Raw genomic sequence first — 17436 nt, 5'->3', positions numbered from 1 at the left:
GGTTTTGGGGTTTTTCTTCCTTTTTATTGCTTTTGCAGTGAAGTTATGGAGTAATCCACTAATATAATTTTTACTGCTTTTGCAGTGGTCATGGAGTAATCCACTAATATAATCAATTATAATCTAATATCATCTGTTGGGTGTTTGCCATATAAATGTATTAATCTAGTATAATTTGAGTCAGTAAAGAGAACCAGTAGAAGTCAGTAAAGAGTCAGTAAAAACTGTAGCAGTGACAGGACAGCTGGTAGGACATGTGGAATGCTTCTCTTACAAAAGACATGATTTTTGTTTTTTTAAAGAGTAAATTGTTCACTAATATTTTGGGGAAAGGAGAATGACATGCACATTGCCTCAGCAGGGTCTCTGACCATGACACACCTGTAGCAGGCTATCGTTAAAAGATTGTAAAAGCATTGACAAAATAGGTAAGCTTGCGGACTTCATTTATTTTTTAAAATGTGATTTTTCTTCCTGTATGTTGTCACTGGCAAATCAAACATTGATGAGTGACTCATTGAAAACCACTTGCTGACTACTCACTTAGGCTTCCTGGCAGGAAGAGCTGCAGATGCCACGGAACAGCTGCAGCCACAGCTGCCAGCTGCCCATGCACAGCTGGGCTGATGGCTGAGGAGCTCAGGGCACATCCCCATGCAGGGAGCTGCCAGGGAGAAAGGCAGCAGCAGCACAGTTAATCACATCGACAGAAAAACTGTATTTATGTCACAGATGTGTTCTGTGAAGTCATTAACGTGAGTACAGGCTGTTCCATGGAAATGTAACATAAACATATTAATGACACCCAGAGTTGACCTCTGCGTGCAGCCTCTGCTGCAGAATGTAATCCTGATTTCCTTATTGTAATGTCAGGAGATCTGCAGAATTAACTAACTTTCCTATGAGGTACTTCCAGTATATGAAAAACCATAAATTCAGTATGACTAAAATAGGTTTGAAACATTAATCATGTCAGTATCATTTTCATGCTTTGCTGTAAGAAACTGTAGAATAAATGTGGTATTTGTAAATTGCATATAGACTCAAGATGTTATTTCACAACATCATAAGGAGATTATATATCCATACACTATGAGTTCCGAACACACTACCTGTGGTTAATTGGGATTTTATTTTGCAGAAAATGTAAGTGAAAATGAAAAATGAGCTCCTTAATATGAATAACTACAATTCTTGTTAAGAGATATACATTTTACCTAGTTACATATAAACCCATGTTTACTGAAAAATGGAAGATGAGTCATGTGGGAAAGAAAAAGATGACATATAATATGCAAATACTGTAAAGACAAATATTTTCATACAGCAATGTCACCAAATGCAATAATTTTCTTGGATGGTGTATGAAGACAAAAATGTAAATAAAATTACACCTAATAAAGAGAGAGAGTGTCGGGCCAGTTGTTACAAAAACATTTCCTACTGCCTCCTAAACCTTCAGTTTTAACTCTCTGATTACTTGTTGTATAGACTGTCACACTAGCCCTTCTTCAAAAATTCTGATGAGGACATTGCTCCTAACAGAGCCCTAGCTCAAATCTGAAGCACTCAGGAAGAAGGTTTACTCAGAATCTGTTAATTTTCTTTGCATTTTCAACATCTAGATTTTGCTGCTCTAAGCATGAAATCCTTCAAGAGACCTCTTTGCCCCAGCAAGGTAAAAAGTGGGCCTGTCTGTGAACTTCAGATGGTTTTACCTCAAAGGGCTCCATCTTTGAGCTTCAATCTGGTGATAGCACTTTTGCCATCTTTGAAACAACTGATGCATTTGCCTGAACTGCTGTAAATCAAGTCTCAGGTTATCAATAATGGCAGCTAGCAAATTCCAGTAAGAATTGCTGAGCTCCAGACGGAATCCCATGACAGGAGACAGCTCTGCAGCTCATTTCTTCTCCTTGGCCTTCTCTTCTGTTTTAGATGAGCAAATGATGCTGCACTTGAAATTTTGGATAAACTGCTTAAATTATCAATAATGAAATAAATATTTGTTTTCTGCATTAACTAACTTTACTCTTTGCAATGTTCTTTGAGACACAGGCATCTAGAGGTGACAGAGAAAGAAATAAATCAGCTTCTTAACATCTGTCCAGAATTTGGACAGATACAAGACTAAGGTCTCAAATGCACTTCCACAAAGGGAGAGAGAAGACATGCTGCAGTATTTGTGGGTTTATTCACTGGAGACTTGGGGTGTCTTACAGCAATTACACAGGAGGTCAGCAGGATGCCATGGGCCTTCTTATTGACCAGAACTATTTTACTCTTCCTTCTACAACTCTGTCTGCCTAGGTGAAGGCTCCTGGTGTACTGCAAGCTTCCTGAAAAAGGAGCTGTGGTCTGTGTTTAAATACTTTGTACAATGCAAGTAGGTGCTGGTCCAATATTGAGGGTCCCAGTTTGTACCAGAAGACAAACACCAGAACAATTAATGAGAAGGCAGCCTGTTGTATCTGGAAAGGCAGTTCAGCTTCTTTAATCCAGTGGACACTACCCCTGAAATAGCAAATTCTGAATGGACTCAGTGGTGTTTGCTTTACACTGGAGTTCTGATAAATCCTTCTGGTATCATCCTGGCAAATAAATTAAATTCAGTCAATCACATCCTTCATATAAGCAGAAAAAACCCCTATGTGCTAATGCATTGCAAGAGGTGAATGAATGAATGAAGGAGAAATTATCTTTGAAAACAAAATTTAAATCACATTCAATAATACAAGTGACTGTATTCTTCAAGTTTCCAGTCTAAGTGTCTGTATGCTGCAGTGGCACACTTTTTACTTCTAAATAAACAGTGGAGGGAGAATGTGAAAAATGTGTATTTTATGATTGGCTTCTCGCAAATATTAAAAATATTATATGTGTTGTGTTAGAAAGTAATGCTGTATTGATTCTCTTGAGTAGTGTGTTAAATATAGTTTGGGGTTATAAAAGAAAGTTGGAATAGAAACTATGCTGTGTAAGATACTTTTTAAAAGAAAGGACTTGCAGCGAAATAGCAGCCACAGGACACCTAAATCTTTCAGAGAAAAAGAATTTACTGCTCTCTTATCAGAAGAAGAGAACTTCTTCCTGCCTCGAAGGTGCTGTTAGGATTCAGAGGAAGAAGTTGACAATGACCAGATAGTATCCTTTACTTGAATGGAATTTATGCATCATGTATGAGGTATATGAATATGCAACAAGTTCTTGTTTTTAAGGCTTAATCCTCTGTTAACGTGCGTCCTTTTTCGGGCTCGTACTGCCTAGAAAAAGGTACCCGGACGTCCGTAACTCTTTGTCTCTGTAGTATTATATTGTCCTATTTCAAATTGTCCAAATTATTATTACTCTAATTGTATTACTACTTTTATAACCATTTTATTCCTATTAAACTTTTAAAATTTTAAAAACAAGTGATTGGCGTTTTTCACAGAGGAAAAAAAAGAAATTAAAAGCTCCTCTCAGCACTTAATTTTAATTTTCTTGGCATTCTGTTGCGGCCCTAGGCCAGGACTACAGCCCCCAGCAGCCCCCGCGCGGCCCCGTCGCGCCCCGGGCGCGCACCCAGCGGTCCGCGCGCGCAGCGCTGTCGTGGCGCTCGCGGGTGAAGGGTCCGCGGCCGCCGCGCCAACCCCGCCGCGTCCCGGCGGCGCTCCGGCCTCCTCCTCATCCTCCTCATCCTCCTCTTCCTCCTCATCCTCCTCTTCCTCCTCCTGCTCGTCATCCCGCTCCTCCCGCGGCAGCTTAGGGCAGAGCCATGAGGCGCGCGGGGCTGGGTAAGCGCGGCGGCGGGGCCGGGCCGGGCTTCGACACGGGCAGGGCCCGGCCCCTGTCAGGGCTGGGGGCGCGGGAGGCGTGAGGGGAGCTGTGCCCTGGGGACAGGGTGCTGGCTCTGCCCTGGGGGCAGGGTGCTGGCAGGGCTCGGGAGCTTGGAGGGGAAGGGCCGTCAGCCCTGCCTCTGCCTCTCCTTCTGGCCCGGCTGGATTTACCGAGCAGCGACAGGTTTGTGTTTGTCATAGGATTTGGTTTGGAAGTGACTTCAGAGACCATCTAGGTCCACCCCCCATGCCGTGACACCTTCCTCTAGACCAGGTTGCTCAGAGGCCCATCCAACCTGGCTTTGAACTAACACTTCCAGGGATGGGGGGGCATCCACAACTTCTTTGGGCAGCCTGTTCCGGTGCCCCACCACCCTCGCAGTAAAGCATTCTTTTCTAGTATTGAATTTAAACGTACTGTCTTTCAATTTAAACCCATTGCCCTTGTCCTGTCACTACATGCTCTTGTAAATAGTCTTGCCCCATTTAGTTGTGCTGTTGTTCAGTTGTTCTAACACCATATTAGTTTGAGCTGTGTTCCCATGAATAGACAGATTTATTGCTCTTCTGTCAAGTCCTTCCCAAATTCAGAAATTGTTCATTTGGGGTTTTTTTTAAGTGCTTCTGTGTTTCCCTGCCATGTTCAGGGAGTAAAAAAACCAAGAATATCCACTGTTATAAATTTATTGCAGATATAATCTGGTGCAAGTTGAGAAATCCTTGCAGAATTCCTGCTGAGTGTTTTGGGCAGCTTAGGCCTCATTTTTCAGCCAGCAGTCATGTTGATGACTAGAAGGAAACTTTGAACTCCCACGTCATGTTCTGCAACCCCGTGGGTGCTGTGACGGCTCTGTAAAGCTGAGGAGATGTTCACACCTCTGAAGTGTATGACTGAGTCCTAGGACTTCCTCCTAGAAAGTATTTGGGGCTGAACCAGGTGTGTCTGACACTACCTTAGATTTACTCCTACACTTCAGATTTGTATTGTGCAGTGGTATTTTCATGAAATCAAACAAGTCTTGGGAACACTTCTTAGGGAATCAGGAGAGGTGTTAGGCAGTGTATCATTAAGAAGTGGGTATTTGATGGTGCTTAGTGTTCAGTCCTTTCCTTTGTCAGACTGATGGGGAGGCCACCCAGCTGCGTGCTGTTTCTGGAGAGGGGATGGGTGTTTCAGCAGGGAGTTCTGAAGGAAGCCTGCCTGCTGACTGTTGTGTTTGCAGGTGATGGAGCAGCTGCAGGGAGCTATGGCTATACCAACAGTGGCTACAGTGTTTATGAAGAGGAGAACGACAGGTTAACAGAAAGTCTGCGTTCAAAAGTCAGTGCCATTAAATCGGTACGTATTTAACTGCAGTGGTGTCACCACAGCAGGAAATTCAGGTATATCCATCAGGGAAGCAGCAGACTTAGTTTACAACAGAAATTTAAAACTGTGATGTGTTAACCTGGCTGGATGTCAGGTGCCTACCAAAGTTGCTCCTCAGGTGGATGGACAAGGGAGGAAGAAGCACAATGAAAAGTTCATGCATCAACATAAGGGCAGGGAGAGATCACTCACCAACTACCATAATAAGCAAAACAGACTTGACTTGGGGAAATGAATTTATTGACAATCAAATCAGTAGAGTAGTGAGAAATAAAAGACTTAAAAAGGCTTGCCACTACCTTTCCTTTTTTCTTGGGCTCAGCTTCACTCCCAATTTTCTCTGTTTCTTAAATCTCAGTGGTACAGAGGAACGGGGAATGGGAGTTGCAGTAAAAAAATATGTAATGTGAAAACAGCTCTTAGAAATAGCCTGCTAATATCCTCTGAAGGAGAAGTTTGGTGTTCCAATGATTCTGATTCCTTTCACAGATTGAGGACTTCTTTCAAACAAGTCTAACTGAAAGACAGCTCTGAGATTAAAGTTCTGTGGATTTCTTGTTCTTAAAAGCTTTAAGTTTTATAAACAACATTCCAGTGAATTTTTTAGGCCTGAACTCACTCGAAGTTTTACTGCTAATACTGTTGCTTTAAATTGGTTTTGTCTCAAAGAGAAATTAAACAGGTTTAGAATAAGAATTTGGAGCAAGTTAAAGGGTAAAAAAAAAAGCTTTGACCTTTGTTATCAAATTTCATTTCTTGTCTCCTGCTGTGGTATGTCACATTTCAAAATCCATGTATGTCAAAAGAGCAGTTCATGGTTTCCCAAGGAGATCTTTCTGTAGTTCTGTCTTTTAATGCAATGGGATAATTTTGGCATATGGAATAGCCTTCACATAATCCAAGAAGCCTCATGTAAAATCAGTGTCACTCTTGTTTGAAATGCATCAGTACGAGATAATGAGACTCAAGTTCTGACATGTGAAAACAAATGGGTTTTGGCTAATCCAAAGCATGGGGGCCTGGAGTGCATTTCCCTCCACCCCAGGAACTGAGCAGTTGTTCAAGGCCAGTGTGCTGGTAACAGAGTCAGGCTCAGTGTCAGTTCTCCCCTGTTTACCTCCAGAGCTGCTTTAAGCCAAGGCTCTTCTGGCTGGCTCTCACCTTTGTGATGTTGCAGCTCCAGCTGTGCCTGGTCTCATTCCCCCCTGATTCCAACCCTAACCCATTCCTCCCTCACTTCACGTTCTGGCTTGGCCTGGGACCTGTCTCAGGCTTTTGCCCAGGCTGTTGCTGGCGCTGGTCACTGTCTCAGGACTGGCTCTAGTGCAGCTTTCCTCCTCCTGTTCTGTGACATAAAGCAGAGAAGGGCTACACAAGTTCACTGAGGAAAGTCCTCCTGTTTATAGCACAGCAGCTTGTCAAAGAGATGTGTTTGCAGGTTATGAGTGTCAGCTCCAGCAGCACCTGGAGTCAAACCAATGCTCATGGTTCTCTCTGCTGTGTGCCAGCAGTTTTAACAGTTGTTCCAGGAATGGGTAATTGCTGCTTGAGACTTGACTAGATTTTGAGTTTTTTTAAGTCTGTCCAATAATTCATGTAAGACATTATCTGGAAAAGGGGAAGTGAGACATTGAGTACTTCCAGTGACTCTTTAGACTCATCTAGTCAAATGGAAAATCTTTTATTTCCCTAAGGGTTATTGATAGAATACTGTGCATGTTATTTTGTTTTTTGAAAATACCAGGTATTGCTTTCACTGGGGAAAATGTTAGTCATGTCATGTATTTTTTGAGTGGATTCTCCAATCTGTGTATTAACTGATTCTTCATATTTAATACTTTTTGGGTTTTTTTTGTTTTGTTTTTGTAGCTTTCCATTGAAATTGGAACAGAAGTTAAAAACCAGAATAAAATGTTATCAGAAATGGTAAGTATTGAATAACTGCCTTTCTTTAAATATGGGTCAGGATTAAAAGTTAATAATGTAAAGCATCCTGTCTTTTAGTATAAACATTGGTATTAAAATTTTGACAGCTTATTGTTGACTGCAACATGTGACTGATCTGCCAGCAGTATCAGTATTTCTGTTCAAAAAGATAAGATGTGCAAATACATTACTCCTAAGGCACAACTTAGATCTTTATGCTTCGGATATCAGTATAGGTTTTTAATCAGCAAATGTCAAGTATCATTAAAAAGGCACTTCTATATTTAATTGTATTCAAGAATAGAAGAAGGAAGCGAAAAACAAGAGAGTCAGAAATGCCTTTTTTGCTTACACTTTGCTTTGGCTTGGGGTAATAATAGCACTGGATAAATGGGTGATAGTTTTGCCTCTAAAATAATTTTAGTTTTGGAAACTTTGAAAAAACAGGGAAAACTATATTGAGTGAGCTGTAAGGGTACTTTTCTCTCAGAGTTACATGTTTTTTTCTCTTTTGTTTGCTTGGTTGTATCTTTTTTAAATATAGGAGAATGATTTTGACTCTACGGGTGGACTTCTAGGTGCAACTATGGGCAGACTGAGAACACTCTCCAGAGGAAGCCAGACAAAGCTATTATGCTACATGATGCTCTTTTCATTATTTGTTTTTTTTGTGATATACTGGATTATTAAACTGAGGTGATGCATGTTACCTCTGGTTTACATTGTATAATTTCAACTGTAGTCTTAGTTAATGAAGACATTGATTTAAAGTGGCACATTTTATGGATAAAACAGTGAAATTGTTGTAAATTGCATTAACAATTAATGCGAAGTTATATATAGTTTTCTTAATGTATCAGAGTTTTTCCATCATCCCCTGTTTTGGGGGGATTATTTGTAAATATGCAGAAACAGCTAGCATAGCGGGATGGATTTTTTTAGGGGAAATAGTTTTTAGAATTGATTAAAAAAATTCAAAGAGTGGTTATTTGAAAATGAAGTACTTGCAGAATTTCAAGGCTTTCTTTTTCATTCTGCTTTTCATTCTGGGCCATGCTCTAAATTAGAGCTCCAGTTTCAGGCATATAGTCATTTCAGTTGCAAGAGCACAAAGAATATGTAGATCTTTCTAAATAGATCTTACCTGTGGAGTTTTAAAGGCTGGCCTGAAGCTAGCAAATGTAATACTGGTATTCCCAAAAATTACTTTTGTGTTTAGATCTGTTAATGTGTAAGTAACTTTAACTGCATGTTTTGACAAGAAGTTACTTGTCAAAAAAATGGATTTTTTGTTTTTTTTAGTTTAAATGTGACAGATCATGTTTACACATCTACACTTTTAAGCAAATGCCTTTCATCGTTGGGACCAACCAATATGGACACAGTACAAATGTTTTCTTTATATTTAAAGTATTTAAAACTGAAATGATTCAATTGAATCACTTGAACTTTTACCATTAGTATGCTTACTTTCCAATTAGTGATAGTCCCTGAATCTACAGTGCATGATGTCTGAAATACAATGGCAGATCTTTTGAATTTTATATTAAAGTACATTATGATGTATTTATTGGAGATGCAGTCACATTAGGGTTTGAGAACTTAGTTTTGGCTCACCAAGTAGTTTCTAATCATTGAGGCTATTGTGTTGCTGAATTTACCATTCAAAAAAAATTGAAGTTTGCTAGATATTGAAATCGCATCTACAATTTTTGAAAAACTTTTTTAAAAATACTGTATGATATGTTACCATTAATAAGCAACTATGAACTTACAAATAAAGTGTCCTGTAGTATTATCCTAGCTAGTGTTGTTTATATACATTTTTTTCTACTGTAGAATATCAGTGTATTTTTTTGAAACGGTGCTGTATTTAAGGGGCAATTTTTATTTTTTTAATCAATAATACAGGCTGCCTCTTCCAGCTTAAATGCTGTTTTAGGGAGATTTTCAGTAATTATGCACAGTTTTCATATTAATGTGTTTATTTTTTAATATTTTTCTTAATAATTATGCATACAACATGGTACATTGCTGCTGAAGTTCAGTCTCTGCAAGCTTCAGATACACTTAAACAGTTGTTTGTAGAATTCTGCAAATAAAAATTTAACATTACTCCCATCACCAAAAGTCCGTGACAGAGCGGAGTACAAATTGATACGGATTTGGCAAAGATGACAGCTCATTTTAATGATTGCTTGCTAAAAGTGAAAGATAGGGAAGGTGCCTGTTAATTGAGAGGAAAGGCACTGTTCTGGGGTTTCATTATGGCAGGGAATAATTTGTGCCATGATTGTTCATCTTGAAAGCAGAGCTTTACTGAAATGAGATTAAGCTACATAGCTTCCATTCATATGGAAGTTCTGTTGCGTAATTATCAGCTTAGATGCTCTGAAGTGTAGATAAAGCTTGATTAAAGAACATATTATTTTCTGTGTGCTTAGCAAGGGTCATTGGAAAACTTAGGTCACTCACTGAAAAAATGGAATGCAGGAGGCTGCAAGCTTTCAGAGTGCTTCATTTCAACAAGAATTTGACATTGGAAAACACAGAGTGGTAATGGTGAAAGGCTTCGATGTGCTTTCTGATGGCAAAATTACTGATCTGTACCCCTTCAGTGTGCAGCACAAGTCATGCTCTTGCTTTCTTCATTTTCAAGGAAGAGTGCAGATGCATCACTTTCTTGGAAGTATGTCCATGTATTTGCATATGATGGAAAGCATGGTTTCATCTGAGCCACCTCCTATTGACATCAATCTCAAGTCCCTGCAGAAACATAAAGAGTAGATTTAAACATTTGCATGCTGTTCTGATGGTGCTGTGCTGGACAGCTTGCCCAGAATTACTTACACATTGGTTACAAATGCTACATGCCTGCAGAACACCTCATCCACTGGCTCCTGGGCAGGTGGGCTGTGATGCTGCCCACGAGAACCCTGCTGGGCCTGTCCCAAACCTGTCGGTGCCTAAGCCTGCAGTTGAACTGTAGGAGGGGAGGGAGCTTTTCCAGGGGCAGCAGCAAAAAGCATTGCAGCTCCTAAATTGGCTTACCTGGGGTAAAAGAGTCAAGTACATAAGGTATTGGAGAATTGCACAGAAAGGGTATAATTTCCATTTAAGATTTATAACCAATCCAGGTTTTCTTAATGACTATGTAAGATCTGGTAAAAGCCTTATTAATATTATATGGTTCTTCAGTGTTACATTGTATAATATTACAAGTAGTTCTGTATAGTATTCTAGTGTAAATAGAGCTTTTGTGCTTTAAAAATTAATGCTTCAGGAATATTTACTCTTTATTTGATATTTTGAATATCACTCATTTAAAACCTGCCATAACCATCCCAAGTCAACCCTAACAGTACTGCCTAGGTTCTATGTGCTAGCCAGAGTGCTCACTACTGCAGCCTCAAGCAGTTTTACTCACAAATATTTTACCTCAGGGGAGAAGGAAAAAACACCACCAATAAAACTACCAGAACAATTTTAAACTACCTCTGCTTAGTAACCTTAACATTCCCGACCTTCCTATGGGCCTTGCTGAAGGCAGCAGAGCTGGAACAGTGGTAGGTTGCTTATTCTTAATGCTGCGGTGCTGTCTGCTTTGTCAAGCTGAAGAAAGTCCCTGCCAATGCTCAGCATTTGGCATCTTCATCGTAGCAACAGCAAGTAACTAATCCTCAGAACTCCTCTGTGATGTCCACAGAAATCTGCAGCAGGAATCCTGGACACATGGGGCTCATTTATATGAAATTATAATGGTAAGATCTGGCTTTGGTGGTGTGTGTGACAGACAAGTCAGGCTGTCATGTATAAAGACACATCTCAAGAAACCAGAACAGCTTTCATATGTTTAGTGCTTGTCTATATCTTTAAAAATTTGCTGATCATTATATTTTTGTCTCTGTGGGTGAGATAAGGAATATTTCTTACAGAATCTACAGCCAGGTGACTAATGCTGATCTCTCCTCTGGGGAGCCAGGACAGAAGGTTTCCCCCTAATTTAAGTGGATTAAGATGACAAAAGACACAAATGATTTTAATCCAGCAGCTGTCTTCTGGGAAAGAAACTTGCTTTCATCATAAGAAGCTGAAACCATGGGATTAACTATCCTGCCAGAAACTCTGTAAGGAAGCTGGGAAAGAGCACATAGTGAAGTCAGCTTCTATATCAGTTATTTAATGTATTCTTATGGCTTGATAGTTTATCTTATATCAAGAATGCATTATTAATACAGCACATGAGTATTTCAACATATATGCATATTGGAATTCGATTGCTTTTGTAAGAGAGACTGTTAGGCTACTGCTGTTATGACTTTTGATCTGGCACAATAACATTTTGCTTTTGATTTCTGCATCACCATTTTGTTGCCACATGACAGAGCAGCACATCCTAAACTACCTGCAGCCCTCCTGAGGTGAGCACCAGTGTGGGGTGGCTTCCCCCTGACCAAGGACCATGAGGAACCAGCCTGCAGCACACCAGGCAGTTTGTAAAGGTGTCATTTTGAGGGACCAAACCTCTAGCTACTTGTTGAATGTCATTGAATGCTGTTTTCTTTAGAGAGTGGGAGTTAACCTGAGGAAGGAGAGAATCCAACTGTGTTCTATCCCTCTAAAATATTCCCTGTGAAGTGTTTTGTTACATTCAGGAAATCCCATGTGTCTGAAATACTCACTGTAGATTATAAGACTTCACTCAACCAAATCAAGAGAGATAAATGGTAAAAATCCACATTTTAATGAATAAAAGCAAAAAAATCTTCAATGTCAAGTTAAAAAACAGCACTTAAGAGGGAGGGTGAGGCACCATTCCCACCCACCAAACTCAATCCAGGTGATTAATAACTTATAGTTAGGTAGCAACTGGAAAAAAAAAGGCCCTCCACATTGTCAAATCATGTTTCCCGTCTCCATAGAGGCCATGTCATACAGCCTTCAGAAATGTGTCAAGCACTGCTTGAAGGAAAAAAAGCAAGCTCCCTTTAATCTTGGACTACCCTAATTTGAAGGTTATGAGATAACAAAGTTGTTCTAGTGATTAGGAACCCTGTAATTCACAGCCTGAAAATGTGTTTCTGAATAGTGTAATCCAAAATAGTCTGCAGTTAAACATTCCTCTGTTGGCTGGTGCTGACCCCTCTGCACCCTGAGTGACATTGGACCTTGTTTTGCACAAGCTAAGCCATGTCTACTACCCTGCCCCTAAAACTTTGGTCCCAGTTTTCTTGAAAATCAGGGCCGGTCCTTATCCCAGTCCGAGCTCTCCTTGTGTGCGATTTCCCCAGCCATAAAGCAGGGACATTCACAGCACAAGCAAACTGTTAGATCCTGTAATGTGCTGTATGCAGCTCATGGCACACTACATCTGTCTGTAGCTTCAAGCTGGTAAAATGTGATCATGCTTGCAGTTGTGCCTTCCAGTACCATTTATTACCTACAGCTGAGAAGCTGAGCCTGCTGTGGGAGCTGCTCTACGCTACATTTTCCTCTGGGAAACCATATGGAATTGGACTGAAGCTGTTTCTGTTCCCAAACAAGCTGAGAGGAGCCTGCTGCACTATCTGTGATGCAGGTGTCTTCATGAAACTTCAAATTTCCTGCCAAAATAAACTAAGAAATTTTTTTCTCTTTTCTGGCAGTGATCAGTGCCAGTCAGGGGGCAGAAACTGAGTTTTGGCAATAAGCCCTGGGTTCCCCTAACAGCCTGGCATTATGGCAGCAGTCCCTCAGAGATGCTGCTCTCCACTTCCCTGATTAGAAGGCCATTGGTAAAAAACCTTACCAAGGTTTGCCTGGCTCAGAGTATCACTGCTTCCCTGGCCATTTATACACTGCTTCTTTTCAGCACAAACTGCACTTGATTTACCCTTTTTTTCTCATAACTCACTATTTAAGGTTTTAACTATTTTAAGGTTTTACTACTGGCAAGAATTTTCTCCAAAAAAGGTACTGATGAACCCTCAAGCCTAATATTTTGTGACTTTTCATGTTCAAACCCAGCTAGATTACCTATAGGCTGTCCAAATTAAGCAGAATCTGAAGGAGGCTTTGTTCTAGAGAGAAGAATTTGTGCTGGTGCCACTCAATGCAGCAGACCTCTGACCGGGCTGGCACAGCCCACAGCCGTGCCTGCCAGTTCCCATGACCCTGTTCCTTCCCTCTCAGGGACATTCTGAAGGCCAAGAGGAGGGAATGGGCATCACCTTGCCTGCTCTGAGCATAAAGCAGAGTTGAACATAGCTCTGCTTTAAAGTCATCACTGCCTTGATTTGCTATCTTAAAGGTAAATGTCATGTGCTTCATCTCCTAAATTCCTTCTCAAGGTACTCATAAAAGTCAAAGAAAGTGGTAGACAGGCATCTGTCTCAAAGCCTCTGCAGAAAAAGGTGGAAACTGCAGATTTTGTTTCACAGATGACAGCAATTGGTATTAAGTTTTGTCTCAGCAGTTAGGTACAGACATCAAAGCAAATTGTCAGCAGAAATGGATAGGTTTCATTTTGTTTGGTACGACTATAAATTACTATAATGAAAAAAGCTGATTAAAACCTCCATTTGTCTGGACTCACTCAAATTTAGACATGTTTTATAAAGAATGAAAGACAATAAACAATGAAATAGAAAATGAAAGTGAATGAAGTATTTGAACTAACTTTTGAAATATGGGAAGGAAAAAAAATCTAGATGGAAATACATTACTTATTAAAAAAATCCACTTAAAATTATACAGAATTTAGGTTTTTAACTATCCTCAATTACAAATAGACCTTCATATTGCAATAACTACATGACTGTTGAGGAGTAAAATGAAAATGTGTTTCTTCTGCAGCTATGCATTTGCAATGTTACTTACACTTCTATTTCACATGAGTGGTCAATATTTTTCACTACTGCTTTCTTAAGTCTTTTACAATGTAGCAAGTAAAGAAATGATAGCATTCTCCCCATCACAGCCCATAGGAGAAAAACTTTTGAGAACTGGAAGCAGTTAGACATGATGTTTAGCAGTTAATAACAATCTGAATTTAAAATAAACCAAACAAATCAAACTGCTTTAAGAAGACCATATAAGTTCTTCCTATTACAATTGAAGCACACATAATTACTATTAAAATATATAGATCACTACCTGAATTTTTTTAAAACTCAGGAAGTCTGAAAAATTGCAATAAACTTGATTCAAGAAGGTTTCTTTCCTCAGTCTCTCATAACCTTGAGAGGTTTTTCATATAAATGATGGCTTTGTTCAATAATAGATTTTTGCCAAGTCACGATGTCTTTAAGGCCTTTCAGACAGAGGAGAGAAAAATAAACAAGCATGACTCCAGCCTAGTGCTTTCCTTCTCCAGAATCCTGCTACTAGGGTACAGTTGGGAAATACAGTCATATTCTTTATGGGTTTATATTGTCTTGTATTTTTCTATGAAGCCTTTTGATATTTGAGCTCTAAGCTTTTCTTTTTTTTTTTTTTTTTTACCTATTCTTCTTATTAGAATCTGTACAAGTGAGATATTTACATATCTAAAATTAACCCAGTATAGACACCTACACAGTGAAGCAGCTCTCTTCATGCTTTCTAGAGAATAGGAATTAAGATGTGCCAGTTGTTCTACAAAGTTTAAAATGTTACTGATTAAATGACAGATATCAATAAAATAAGTTGGCAGTTTTGTGCTGTTTCTGCTTATGATCTCTAACTGACCCTAATAACTAAAATTCAGAGACTTCATTCACTAACTATGCATTGTACTGTATGTTCTTTAAGGAGTGAGTAACAGCCAGAAGTGTTGAAGATTAACCTACATCTCTTTGGGAACTTCATAAAGATTATGCTACAAAAATGTTTGAACATTAGGACTAGATGTCCTGCTGTGCAATGATACTGCTGCTACTGGACAAACATCACAGTGACGTGAATAGTTACTCAGACTGCTGTAGTAAAAGAAGGGCTTTAGGGAAGTTGCTGCTTTGCTTGTTGTCACAGATTAACAAGATTCTATCTTGAACGTGTAATTGTTTATTTAGGTAAAATTCTCCTTGTCCCTTCTTGGACCTTTGGTTACTCAATGGTGGAATTTTACTGATTCATAGAAAATTTCAGAGTATAAATATCACACTGTCCTTAGCCTCATTTATAAGAGCATTTGTTTTAGAGGTAGAAAGATACATTTCTTTAGCCAGCTGACTGCGTCCACTAACAGGAAACAGTCTGGATTTCTTCTAAGGAAAAATGTGACTGTGCTGTTATACTTGGAAATCACTCTGGAATCCACACAGAAAAGCCCTGCTCACAGTTAGCAATATACTGGGCTAGGAAATCTTAAACAAAACTATGTAAAAGCATGTACACATTAATCTGTCCAGACTACATAATTTACAGTAAGTGCTGTAAGGACAGGGATTAATTTTATTTAGATTGCCTACTGCAGTAGTTCTTAACATCTCTATCACCAATGACCATTACTTGTTAAAATAAGGCTGTGAAAAAAACCAAGGAAAACCATCATATTGACAGCTAGCGTAAAAACACCATCATAAAGCAGTCTGTACCTTTGTAAGAAAATTTCAGGAGTCCAGTTGTAAAAACTATTGAGGATCTGTTGACTTACTGCAATGACATTATTGTTCATAAAATGCTGTTAAAAATAGAAAAAGGAACTCAACCTACCTAAGAAGAAATTTTCTCAAGTGTTTCTTCAGATTTTCTCAAGTGTTCTGCTCTCACTTTACACAGACACATTTACCAAAGCTTTCAACTAACTGAACGACTGATTTCTCTAACTTTGGATTAGGTGTTGTCTATGTAAGGGCTGAACAGAAAGCTGTTACTGCAAGAGAATCTAAGGTCAATTTTGATCGTTCTACAGAATAGAAGACACTGAGGCCAGATACCTAAAAAACTGTTTCCTTAAGGAGAATTTTGTTTTAAGTAGATAGAGACTAAAATCTGAAGGGACCTCAATTAATGTGCAAAAAGGCCTCTGGACCAGTTTAATGATCTAACAACTTTCTGGAAGCAATTACATCTCTTGTACGTCTCACATGGTATCTAGTGACTAAAAGGATGGAGACTGCTATCACAACAGGCTACTGCAGAAGCCAAGTGGGGAACTCCAGCTTCACACATATCCGGGGAAAAAGATAAAGCTGATTTTCATTCATTTTAGAAGAAAGTTTCTGGGTTTATTTCTATTCTTGTAATCAAGATTACATTCAAACAAAAAGCAAAGAGAAAAAAGTCACTGGTTGGTAGCTCCCAATTTTCCCACCTTTTTTTCTACTCTGTGACAGATACCAGAGGACCATCAGGCAAAATACTGAGTTTTCCTCTTCCATTTGACATTTAAGCTAACCTGTGGGCAGTTCAAACTTCACAACTTTAATGCAAAGCCAAGATTTGGCAACAGAATAGTTAAGTTCTGACACCTGTCTACTCAAAGTTAATTGCACTGGGTGTCCTTGCATCCACAATCCACTTCAGAGACATGCTATGAAGTGGAACAAGACCATTCACACTAGTGAGAAGCTGCTGTTCTTTTCAAGTAGGTGATTGTTTAACAGGACACTTAAGAGGCTAAATTTCAGTTAAAGACACTTTGTATTTTCATCACTCTCTTACCTGTAAAGCCTGCTCACGAGAACTTCATTGGTGAATCCCATTCCTCCCCAAAACTGGAGACAGCTATCAGTCACTTCACGGGTCAGACGACCTGCCTTTAGCTTAGCCATGGAGGCAAATTTTGTCACATCATTGCCTTCTACATAGAGAGCTAATAAAAAAAGAAGACATAAAAAGTCAGTCACTCTGGAAGTCACCTCCTCATGTTCCTTTAGCCTGAGAAGGTTCTTTGCTCAAAGAGAAGCACGTCTGGGAAGCAGATGTGGGAGCTCACCCACGGCGCGGTGCAGCAGCGAGCGCAGGAGCTCCACTTCGGCTGCCAGCTCGGCCAGGCGGAAGTGCACGGTTTGGTTGTGCAGGACAGGCCGGCCAAACACCTTCCGCTGCCGTGTGTAGTCAATAGTTTCTTGTATAATAGTTTCCAGTGGTGTCAGGGCTGGAAGAAACAAAGCACAGAACAAAACATCATTTTAGCCAGATCTGTTTAGCTTCTTGTTGAAAAAGAAGGTTTTTTCACATTGTACAAGCATCAAACAGTCAAGCAACATGTTAGGTTTTTTAAAGGAAATTGTTCTGTACACTCAGTTTGGGGTGAAGTTTCAGTTCTGAGAAGAGTCTGGTACTTCCTTGTTCCTTGAAGACATCTATCTTATTTGAGCCCTAAACTGCCAAAACCTGGAAGAAAGGGAAGAGAAGTGG

At 39.6% G+C, this 17436-nt stretch overlaps 2 protein-coding genes across 3 annotated transcripts in view; one reads left to right on the top strand and one right to left on the bottom strand.

Moving 5' to 3' along the window:
* Positions 1-3583: 3583 nt before the first annotated feature.
* On the top strand, positions 3584-8913 carry BET1 (Bet1 golgi vesicular membrane trafficking protein). The gene is made up of 4 exons (XM_058821018.1): positions 3584-3776; positions 5042-5157; positions 7057-7113; positions 7658-8913. The coding sequence occupies exons 1-4, from the start codon at positions 3758-3760 to the stop codon at positions 7811-7813; spliced, it is 348 nt and encodes a 115-aa protein (XP_058677001.1). The 5' UTR covers positions 3584-3757; the 3' UTR covers positions 7814-8913.
* Positions 8914-9055: 142 nt separating this feature from the next.
* Positions 9056-17436, bottom strand: part of LOC131568849 (probable acyl-CoA dehydrogenase 6) — a 75317-nt gene continuing 66936 nt past the window's right edge. Inside the window, exons 7-10 of one of the 2 annotated variants that reach the window (XR_009275750.1) lie at positions 17012-17173; positions 16738-16888; positions 9724-9879; positions 9056-9205 (exon numbers count right to left, since the gene is read on the bottom strand). Coding sequence is in view for 1 of the 2 variants with exons in the window: in XM_058820982.1 (XP_058676965.1) it covers positions 9789-9879; positions 16738-16888; positions 17012-17173 (404 nt within the window). In the remaining variant the exon portion in view is untranslated. Of the gene's footprint in view, positions 9880-16737; positions 16889-17011; positions 17174-17436 lie in introns of both variants that reach the window. The other variant, XM_058820982.1, reaches the window with a different exon arrangement.

The sequence above is a fragment of the Ammospiza caudacuta genome, chromosome 1 (assembly GCF_027887145.1).
Source record: "Ammospiza caudacuta isolate bAmmCau1 chromosome 1, bAmmCau1.pri, whole genome shotgun sequence".
Classification (NCBI taxonomy): domain Eukaryota; kingdom Metazoa; phylum Chordata; class Aves; order Passeriformes; family Passerellidae; genus Ammospiza; species Ammospiza caudacuta.
This window is presented reverse-complemented; position numbering and strand designations above follow the sequence as displayed.

Bases quoted from the DNA above. Each gene is read 5' to 3' on its own strand.
- BET1 (XM_058821018.1), top strand. The intron at 5,158-7,056 runs GTACGTATTTAA...TTGTTTTTGTAG, and splicing joins AAGTCAGTGCCATTAAATCG to CTTTCCATTGAAATTGGAAC. The intron at 7,114-7,657 runs GTAAGTATTGAA...TTTTAAATATAG, and splicing joins ATAAAATGTTATCAGAAATG to GAGAATGATTTTGACTCTAC.